This window comes from Empidonax traillii, unplaced genomic scaffold (genome assembly GCF_003031625.1).
Source record: "Empidonax traillii isolate 1590-97213 ecotype Southwest subspecies unplaced genomic scaffold, ASM303162v1 scaffold689:size842923, whole genome shotgun sequence".
In the NCBI taxonomy this organism is placed as follows: Eukaryota; Metazoa; Chordata; class Aves; order Passeriformes; family Tyrannidae; genus Empidonax; species Empidonax traillii.
The window spans coordinates 748,527-759,182 of record NW_020955882.1 but is presented as its reverse complement, the minus strand read 5'-3'; the positions used below and the strand labels follow the sequence as shown (position 1 = coordinate 759,182).

At 54.7% G+C, this 10,656-nt stretch overlaps 1 protein-coding gene across 2 annotated transcripts in view; it reads right to left on the bottom strand.

Annotated features, from left to right (window-relative positions):
- SLC22A4 (solute carrier family 22 member 4) overlaps positions 1–8,731 on the bottom strand; it is a 22,776-nt gene extending 14,045 nt beyond the window's left edge. For both annotated transcript variants that reach the window (XM_027899809.1, XM_027899810.1), the window contains exons 1-3: positions 8,307–8,731; positions 2,509–2,612; positions 1,148–1,302 (exon numbers count right to left, since the gene is read on the bottom strand). In XM_027899809.1, the coding sequence (XP_027755610.1) occupies positions 1,148–1,302; positions 2,509–2,612; positions 8,307–8,699 (652 nt within the window). In that variant the 5' untranslated portion in view covers positions 8,700–8,731. The remainder of the gene's footprint in view (positions 1–1,147; positions 1,303–2,508; positions 2,613–8,306) is intronic.
- Positions 8,732–10,656: the final 1,925 nt, after the last annotated feature.

Sequence of the window (10,656 nt, the reverse complement as noted above, 5' to 3'; positions counted from 1 at the left end):
GAGGATTTTCAGCCAGGCCAGCTCCTGACCCATCTGCACCTCCCAGCCTTTGCTCCAGCTCCATGGGCTCTGCACAGCAGTCAGCTCCCAGGACAGGGAGCAGTGCCAGTGGTGACAGCAGTGCCAGTGCTGATGGCAACAAGGGATCTCCCTGCTGACAGCCTGACCTAAATCCTCCCTGCACGCTGGCAGGGGTGACTCACAGCTGCCTGGGGACACGGTGCTGTATCCCCTCCACACCACTCACTTCATATCATGCCCTTCTGCTCTATTTTTACCCCCATTAAAGCCTCATGTGGTAGGAAAGACCAGCATTAACTATTACTATACAGTTATAATCTAGCTCACATTATGATCTACAAACTGTAATGCTGGCACCCAGTGGCTTAAAAACAGCCATAAATATAGATGTGCACATTTTAAAGAAGGCTCTTGCAAATCCCAGTTCCCCCTGGACCTGCATCACTGAGCCCCACAGTTTGCCCCTGCAGTTGCCTTTCCTGAAAACCCTGTGCCTATGGGAGACACTTGGGGTCCCCCATGGGGTCCCCCCTTCCCTGCAGGGTCCCCAGGCAGTGACTGTAGCCATGTAGCCCCCCATAGCTGCTGGGCCTTTCTTCCTGCACTCCCTGTAGAAAAAACCCAAACCCAAACCTTAGCTTCTAAAATTAGGGACTTTATCACTAATCTCAACACTGAGACCGGTGACTTCTTGGCTCCTGGGGCTCTGACACCCACCCATCTCCCCTGACATTCCCTGTGCTGGAAGCACTGGTTTGCTCCAAGGTTTTGCACCCAGGTATGCACTGACCCCTCTGCAAAGGGGTGCAGAGGCAGGGAAGAACCCAAATGCTTCCTCTGTTTCAGACCTGCTGCTGCTAAACCCTGAACGTTGCCTTGAATGTCTTCTCCAAAGAGGAAGGAAATGGATGTTTATTTAGACTCTTCCTGCTCTCTCCTTTTTCTCTAAACCTACAGAAACTATAGGCTTGAAAGATCCAAGAGCAAAAAAAAATCATACTGGTTTAAAGCAGGAATTGTACCAGTGAAGATTTACCACTGTCTAATTAAATGATGCAGGTTCAGAGGGGGAAAAGAGTAACAACACCTTAAACAAACATTTAATCTAATGCAGACATATTCATACCCAGTATGAAGGCCACCACGTAGTTTGAGATCTGTCCCATCCCCACTATGAGAAAGAGCACTGTGAACATCTCCCAGCTGGTGGAGAAGATCTGCAGGAAGCTGAAGCCGGTCTGCACAGCCATCGTCAAAAAAAGGATACTCTTCCTGCCAAACCTTTGGTAAAAGATAAAGATTATTACTGAAACAACATGCATTTATAGAGGGGGCTATGTCAGAGGGCAGGGGGGAGCACAAATAAACAACTTCAAGTGATGAAGCTTAGCACAACCTGAAGTTTTGTTCATCTTGAAGAATTTTATTCTTTTCATATGCACTAAAAAAATATTAAAATTCCCAAGACTCAGGAAACAAATCAAGAAGAAAAATTAAGAGCAGAAACTCGAGGGAGCCACCAGACAGAGACTAAGGAGATGAGGCAACAGTACAATAGGGAGACACGTGAAGATTGCCACACAAAAGTTAGGAGATGTCCCATTACTGACAGAGATCCCCCAAGAATCCCAGAATAGCTCATGCAGGAGGGTGTCTGGGCTCTGGGAGAGGCTGCCTGGCCGTGCTGCCACCAGGGCACACACCCTCCCTCAGATGCTCCCAGTGGGCACATGGCACCAGTGGGATTTAGTGATTATCTCGTCTCCCTTTCAAGCAGTAACACCAACTGACTTCTGCACTGGGGCAGGAGTCAGGAGATTAAATTCGGATCACATGGAATTTAATGCTAAAGGCTTTAGGATTAAGACTCCCAGTGAGTTTTGAAACCCCTCTTCTAAGAGCCCAGAGGAACTGCTGCCTTATGATATCCTCATTCCCAGGCAGAAGCAGGAGCAGAGATCCCGCTACAATGGTGTGGACATGTAGGGCTGAGGGCTGTATGGAGAGGGGAGCAGAGCCGTGCAGAGGGAGTGTATTGTCTGCATGCAACTCCTGTCAGGCCAAAATGTCAGCACTGCTGAGATAATGATTAAACGCCTGTACTGATTTTTTTGATACTTTAAATCTACTTAGTGAGATGGTGTGGCACAACTGCTATCCATTTACAGGTTATCTGCTTTTTTTCTTCCTCTTGGATGTGCTTGTATTTCCAGCAGAGCAGCTCTCCTATGCAGAGCTTCCATTCAAGGGGCAAGTCTCTGTCCTGCAGCTCTAACAGGGGACTGTCAGTTAATGTGTGACAAAGAGCAACATCCTTTAAACTGCTAAAAATGCCAGATAAGGAAACAACTGCAGATCAAGGGATTTTTGAAGGAGCCAGGCCAGTCACTTCATTTTGAGCAAAACCTCACAGAATTGCACATTTAAGTCCTTTATGGCTCCCAAAACCAAAGCCCCGGCCGTGCCCTGCCCCGCCCACGGCGTTACCTGTCCGAGAGCTGCCCCGAGATGAAGGAGCCGATGAGGACCCCCACGAAGAACAGGGAGGTGGTCAGGGGGGCTTTCCAGTCATCCTCACACACCAGGTTCCACTGCAAGAGAAGGGCCTGACTCAGCCACGGCCACAGCTGAGCCTCGCCCGGCACAGGGGCCCTGCCTGGAGACCACCCCCCCCCGGTTCCAACCATTCCATTCCATTCCATTCCATTCCATTCCATTCCATTCCATTTCCCCACACCACATTTCACCCACTGCTGGCATTGGCACTGCTGGAACACCCTGCTTAAAGCACAGGAAAAAAAGGGAATTGATTCCCTCCCCAGGCAACTCCACGAGGCTGAAACCCTGAGAGGTGTCTGCCAGGACCCTGGCACCGCTGAGGGGTGAGCAGCCAGCAGTGCCAGGCCTGATGGGAGCTGGTGTGTGCAGCCCAGGGGCTGCCCTGGCCCTGTTCCCAGCACAATCCCCCACCGGACCCCTGGATCCAGCTCCCCATGGCCCGAGATGTTCCCACCAGTGAAGCAGAGCAGTGGAGACGGGTGAAGAACTGTCCTGGCTAGGGACAGCTTCCAGTTCCCTGACCTCTGCCAGCACAAAACCTGCTGCGTTTCAGTAACTTCTGGGGCTGATAAAACACATGCCAGAAGAGGCACAGAATGAAATCTCTTTTCCTGCACTGACGTGTTACCAAATTCTGTTCCATCCCATAACCTGCACCACTGACTTGCTGCCCATCACTCAGCCTCATGACTGGAGCTGGCTGGGGCTGGAGATTTAGGACACAAGCCAACATGGAAACTTCCACCTAAAACTACTCATAACCCCAGACAAGGTTTAAAAAAATAAAAGTGGCACCGTGAGTCTCTGTCCACCGAAGTTACAGCTGAGCCTGTCTCTGCCACAGCTTGTTCCCATCCCCGTGACTAATCTCCTGGTTAAGGCATGCCTGCCAGGAACACTTAGGGATAGGCTGCAAACATGTCAGTCTGAGATCAGATAATACGACCATAATGGTAATCTAATTAGATCCCAGATCAAAGTATGGCATAATTTGAATAATTAGGCACGCTATCAGAGAGCGGGGCATGGCCCGCCCCAGCGCACACCCTCTGCCCAGAGAACCTGGCCAAGCCCGGGCAAAGGCAGGGGTGGAGCAGAAAGCTGCCCTCAGGCTGCTCTGGTCCTCACTCAGCCCCAGGCTACAACGAGGAGCAACTCTGGTGTCACACAGACACCCCGGTGCCATCCCATGGCCCCGTGAGCCCTGCCAACACCAAACCCGCAGGGCTCGGTGGCTGAGCTTCACTGCTCTGCAGCACAGGCAGGGCAGCCCCAAAGCAAGGGGGGTGCTGTGGGTTGATGCAGTTTGCTCTGCACTAACTCAGGAAACAGATGCCATCAGTGCCTGTTTCCAGGCTGAACACAGATCCACTGCCAGTGCTGGAGAGCCAGGCACCTCTGGCCTTTGCCAGCCTGCAGATAACACCAGCCACAGGACAAAAAAGTGAACTGAGTTTAAAAACACAGCCCGTGCCTCCTCCTGAGGAACACACACATCTTCAGCGCTGGAACGTGGAGACTGGTGGACTGAAATGAGCCTCCAAGACTTAAATTAATAACAAAAGGAGCCCTATGGCAGCAGCTGCTGTGAGGTGTCTTCTCATCCCTGCTGGCAAAGCAGAGCTGATGAGGTGATGAGGTGTGGGCCCACCCAGGCACACACTCCTGGTTATCTTCACTGGGTTTGGTAAGGTGGATGTAAGCATGTGGGTCAGTGGGGCTCTGGTATGTCCAAGGATGCTAAAAACATGTGACAAACATGCGGGGATCTGCTTCACCCATCAGAGGAAATGGAGATTTCTGCAAAGAGGCTTGATGGAAATCAAATCCTCTGTTTAAAACAACCCAACATTCAGCTACAGGAAACACAGCATTAAAAGTACAGTGCAGAGATGTTTCACCACATCCTGCTGCACCTCCCTGTCCCTGGGGAAAGCCAGTGACATGGTAGAATTTGCATCTGATACAGACTATCATTAATTACCTGGATGTTCAGCACCCCAGTCTGGGCTCACCAGCACAGTACCTGTTCATAGACCTTCAGACTCGAGTTGCTCAAGGTTAAGGATCAGTGTTTTTAAAATGCCTCCATGTGCCAAAGGCACTTTGGCTGCAAAGCAAACCCAGCTGAACAATGACCTGTTCATAAAACCGTGCTGCCTCCTTGGTGCCAAATGCCTCCTACCCAGGTGTTCCCTCTTCCCATGACATCCTGCACAGCCAGCAAAAGTTCACTGTACAGGGTCAAGTCTTTGAGACCTGGGGGCTGTCACAAAGAGCTCACAGCAGCTGTCTGGAGAGGGGTCTGTCTCCAGGACCTCCCTGCACCTGACCAGAACACACAGACACATCACACCCAGCCCACTCCAAGCATGCCCTGCAGTGAAGCTGCTGATGAACAAACCCCATCACCTGTTTTAGCTGCAATACCACAGGACCTTGGCAGTGCAGCCCCACTCCACAGGTACACCTCACCTCCCCAGTGCCACCTCACCTCCCCACACACTCTGAGGCTCGTGCCCTGGCACTGCATGGGATCAAGCACATGTCCACAGGGTGAGGTTTCACTCCTGCTTCAATTAAAGGGAAAAGTGAAATGTAACTTATTTGACCTCTTCCTCAGAGGGTGCACCCATCCCAGCCAGCACCACACATGGGCATGGGAGCTACAGCCACAGCTGAACTATCTACAGCTACAACTTCCAACCTGTCTCTACTGGACTAATTACTCATTAACCAGAAAATCAGTAATTCTGAAATGTCCCTAGCTAAGCATACTGGAGAGCAAAGTTCATGTAAAGTTCCAAACAAGAGCTCTGAATGCAGGGGTAGGAGCTGCTCAAGAACACTGTTATTCCATCATTTATTCCCATCAAATCCCTCCAACCCTTTCCCACAGCAGTGGGTGGCCAAGCTTTCTGAAAAACTGAAACCACTAGAGAAGGTGTCCTGACTGCCCAAAGCAACCCAGCCACCTGCATTCTCAATGAGAAATCACTCATTAACCATCCTGACAACCAGCCCACTCCTATCAGAGGAGAAAACACTAGTGGAGCCTTGTGTAAATGGCCAGGGCTGTAAACCAGGGAAAATCTGAGCTTGTTTACAAGAATAAATCTGAAGATGAATAACTCAAGAAGTATTAATTATTCACAGATGGCCCCATCCTGCTCCCTGAGCACCAGGCCCAGCAGTGAGAGCAGCTCTGCTCGGTGCACAAGTGAGGAGCACAGGCACCTCCTGCCCAAGCACAGGGTGTGTTCCCAGGGCTGGGCAGGGCTGCTCTCCACTGATGGAAAAATCCAAAAGGGAACAAAAAGACCTTCAGATGCCTTCAAACCACAGCAGTTCCTCCCCAGCCTCTCGCCTGTGCCAGTTCCCAGAGCTCCTGGTTTCTGCCTTCGCTGACAGTCGGTGCCAGGGCTGGGACAGGGACTGAGCAGGGTGACACAGGTGACAGGTGAGTAGCCCCAGTAAAGCCCCTGCCCCTCACAGGGGTCTCTCAGTGTGTCTGGGGCACACACCATGCCCAGGGGTGCTGAGCAGCTCAGTTTGTCCCCAGAGAGCAGTGCTGGGTCACAACCTGGCTCAAGGGCACCAACTGGATGCTGATGCCCCACTCCAAAGAGCAAAACTGGTGCTGGCCCTTGAACCTCTAATTAATGTCAGCTCTGAGCATCGTTATCTGGATGTAAAACACAAGAAGTCAAGTTCCAGAAACGAACACCAATGACCAGGGCCTGTGAGCCTGCCAAGGGGAAAAGGAGCCCCTTCACCTCAGCTGTGGGATCACACCTGACCCCACAGTGACCCTCATTTCCACCTGCTCACCATTATACTTAGAGCTTCTTTCACATCCCCCTGTCCTGATGGTCACCTCTCTCACCTGTGCTGTGGGCACAGTCACTTCTCCCCATCATCTCCATTACAAGACAAGCAGATAACTGAGTCTTTGAGGACATGCTAAACCCTGGGAACAGAGAACCCCAGACCAAGGAACACGGCTGCTGAGCTGGCATCTCCCAGTTCCCTTCAAGCAGCAGTAATAACAGGATTTAATGCAACTGCGTGAATCAAATTAAATCTCCAGCACTTAATCCTGTGCCATCAAGTTCTGCTCCTCGGCTGAGTTCTTGAACTGAAGCTGTTTCTTCCCTGAGCTCTCCCGATGGCACGTCCTGGCTTGTCTTTCCTAATACAGAGAAAAATGTTGGGTACAAAAATAAACATCTCAAATTTAACTGAACTGCCTCTTTTCAGCATTTCATCAGTGCCTGTTTTCCTTGTTTTGAAACCAAATTCTGTATTTTTTCCAAATGTCCATGACAATTTTAAAACAAAACAAGCATCCTTCTTTTCCATCTGGCTTACAGATGGGAACCTGGCACTTGGTTTCCATCTCTGGATGTGCTGTTGCCTCTCTGGCACACCCCAGGCCTCGTGGCAAACCCCACTGGTGCGTCCCATCCGATCCCACACGGAATGCTCTTGTTTGGCATCTACCAACACTAGTTATTTACTGTTCATTAGGAAGGAATCACATTTCTCCCCCTTTTGCTTCATTTACTGCCTCTCTAGAGCAAGCACTAACTTCAAACCAGAGACTGAATTTACAGACACCCCGGGATAAACTCTGGCAGTGAGTGTGGCACACGTGCCAGTGACTTGGCTTTGGGCAGATGAGGAGGTTGGCATCCCACGTCCTGCCCTCCTGGCAGGTGGCTGAGCCCACCTCTGCACAGCCCAGCCCCTCCTCCCGTGTCCCCAGGGCACAGACCCCTCGCCTCCCCTTCAGGACCTTTCCAGGCTGTGCCACCGTGCAATGCTTTCTGGTGGCAGATGTTGCTGAGTCACAGGACTCGTGGGGAGGGTTCCACACCCACCCCCTGTCATGCACCCCGAGGGTGAGCCATCAGTGCGTGACCAGGGCAGCCCTCGGCCACCTGGGACACGCTGAGGGAGCGCAGCCTGCCAGCGGCCAGTCCAAGCGTTGCCTGGCAGAGGGCGAGCCCGTTATCCCCGGGAACTCCTTACACAATGTGGCAGAGCAGCAGCAATCCTACAGCTGGAGCGGAATCGTTCTCCTTCCCTAGCAGAGCTCCGCGCTGCTGCCCGCACGGGCAGACAGAACAGCGCGACCCTGCCACCACACCGCCGAACGTGACCTGTCACCGCCGGGGTTCCCACGAGGCACCCCGTACAAATGATGCTCCCGCAGAGCCCTACAGAGAGCACCTGCCCCGCACAACCCCCCATCCCAGCACTGACGGTCACCGAGACCACCGGCAGGGCACAGGCTGCGGGGCCAGCGAGCGCCCACCCTGCTGCAGCCCCAGCCAGGCTGGCTGTGTGTTTATCGGAACGTGTCCGCGTCCCCTTCACCGAGAACGAACAATTCCATCACACACAGTTTACCGGGATGGTCAGCGTGCGGCTGAAGGAAACTACCGGGCTTCTATTTTCAGCCCCTGCCTCCCCCTCCACACAAACCTCTCTCCGAGCAAAGCCAAGCTGGAAAACACAGCTGAGATGGCGAGGGCGAGCAGGTCCTCCAGTAACCTTCACCCCCGGCATCCCTCCCGCTCCCCGCAGCATCGTGCCCAGCCGGACCTTTCCGGCAGGCGCTTCACCCGCTGGCTCCTGCTCCCTGGGCACCCTCCCCAAGGCAGAAGAAGCCACCCCAGGGCCGGGCAGAGGCCGGGGTGGGATGTCGCAGCCCCGCGCACCTCGGTGACGATGGTGGAGCTGTACACGTCCCGGCTGTACTCCCAGCCGTCCAGGCACGGCTCCTGCTCCAGCGCCTCCAGCTCCACGTCGGAGCCGGGCCGCAGCCCCAGCGCCGAGAAGTTGGCGAGCGCGGCCAGGCGGTAGCGGCGGCAGCGGCTCGGGGCCTCCCGCCCGCCCCGCAGCTCCAGCGGGATGCTGGCGTTGCGCCACTCGCTGCTCAGGTTGGCCCCGCGGGGCACGGCGCACCGGTGCTCGGGGGTGCCGGCCAGGAACACGGCCGACATCCCGTTGAAGCCGTTGGGGATGATGCTGGCGCTGAGCAGGAAGAAGACGAGGCGCTGGAAGCGGCCCCACTCGCCCAGGAAGGCGGTGACCGCATCGTAGTCGTGCATGCTGAGCGCGGGCTCCGCGGGTGTCCCGCGGCTCCGGGCACTCCGAGGGGGCGGCCCCGGCCCGGCCCGGCCCGGCCCCCGCGGGGCGGTGCGCCCTGTCCCGGCCCCCCGGCCCGGCCGGGGGTTTCGTGCCGGCCCCGCCTCCAGAGGCATCCCCGGAGCCTCCCCCGCACGGCGCGGGCACCGGCGCCGGAGCGTTCCCGGGAGGCGTTTCCCGGTTTTTTCCATTTCACCCGTTTCTTTCCCCGGGCACCCGCGGCCGCGCAGGACGGTGCCGGCACCGGCGGGGCGGGGCGGCTGCCCCGGTGCGGGATCAGCGCCTGGGGGAGTGCGGCGATGGCCCCGCCGCCCCCCGCCCTCCCCGAGCCCCGAATCCACCCCCTCCGGGGACCCACTCCAGCCTTCCCCTGTATTGCCGCTGCAAGATGGAGGCACGATCGCAGCATCCCTGCGGCAGCTGGGCACAGCCGGGAATCACGGCAGCGGCTGATGGACAGGGATCTGCAACAGCGATCCATCACATGGGAGCTGCGGGGGCTGCCGGGGCCGGCGGGGTCTCTCTCGCTGGAGCACCCCACGAAACGTAAGAGCCACCAGTGATGTGATCCCTCCTACAGACTGGCATAGAGGAAAACAAGGATCACACAGTTATGGGAATGAAACGTGCTCCTAGCCCCTGAAATCCCGTCCCTAACTGCAGCCCTGTGCTTTTCCCCAGCACTGCTTACTCTCGGCAGCTGACAAGGTCAGCCGTGCCTGCCCAAGGAGCCTGTAGCAGCGCTGGCCTCGGGAGAGGTGCTTTTTATATTCCTGTCTCCTGTCCATTAACTATTCTTGCTCTACACATGACTCTGGCTTTGCATGCAGAATACATGGATAGCTGGCAAAGCCATTTTAGAAATCTGAGCAATGCTGTCACCTTCTGAAATAACTCAGGGGACACTCAGAACCCCGGCGGTGTCTAAACCGAGCCCAGCACTCGCCCTGCTCGCACAATGGGGTGCCCGGAGGTGTGAGCAGGGTGCCAGGCAGGGTGACACGAGCAGGGTGACACGAGCAGGGTGCCAGGCAGGGTGACACGAGCAGGGTGTCAGGCAGGGTGACACGAGCAGGGTGTCAGGCCGTGCCCAGCCCAGGATGCCCATGCTGCGGGTGAGGGTAGGCTGGGAAGTGTCTCTCCGGCAGGGATGATCAGAGGCTGATGTGGGCACGTGGGAAGCAGGCACGGAGAGGAAGCGATGGCTCAGCAGTGCCTGGGGAGGAGAAGCAGATGGCAATATTTATCTGGCCAGGCAGCGATCCACTGCTGCTTGGGGTATGGGATGAAGAGCCCACGTCACAGGAAGATTCAGACACCTCGTGTTTGGAGAGAGGTTGGAGGTGGCAAATCCACGCCAGGCCTGAGCTACCTCAGAGGCAAAGCTGTCCCCAGTGATAAGAGCAGGGTGGGGGCCAGTTGGGGCAGATCAGGGGCTCCCAGGCAGCAGCAGCAGCTGAGCTGCACCTGCCCTGCCCTGAGGCTGTGCAAGAACCATGGTAAAGACAGGACATGCATGCCTGCTCCCGTGGGGAAATAAGGGATGGGAGTGCATTGTTGTGAGCATTAATGTTAATGCAATCTTAGTAATTAGTCAGTCAGTAGTCATTTTTTACAGAGGACTAATTTGCAGTGCTCAGAAAAAAACTGTGGTTAGGCTGCAAATTTAGCATATCAAAAGTAAGTGGTAGACACATATGACGTGCTCAGGTTTATCTGGTTTGCAGATGAATCCATAATGTATTCTACATTTCATGTGTTCAACATGAAAACACCACAGGTTTTTCTCTTTTTCTGTGAATCTACATAAATCAGTGGTTACAGGAATCCCTTATGTTCTGACTGGCTCTGCCACAGCACCATGAGCTCCTGCTGCAATTGTCTGGGTGATTCCCAGACTGCAAACCCCACTTGTGATCC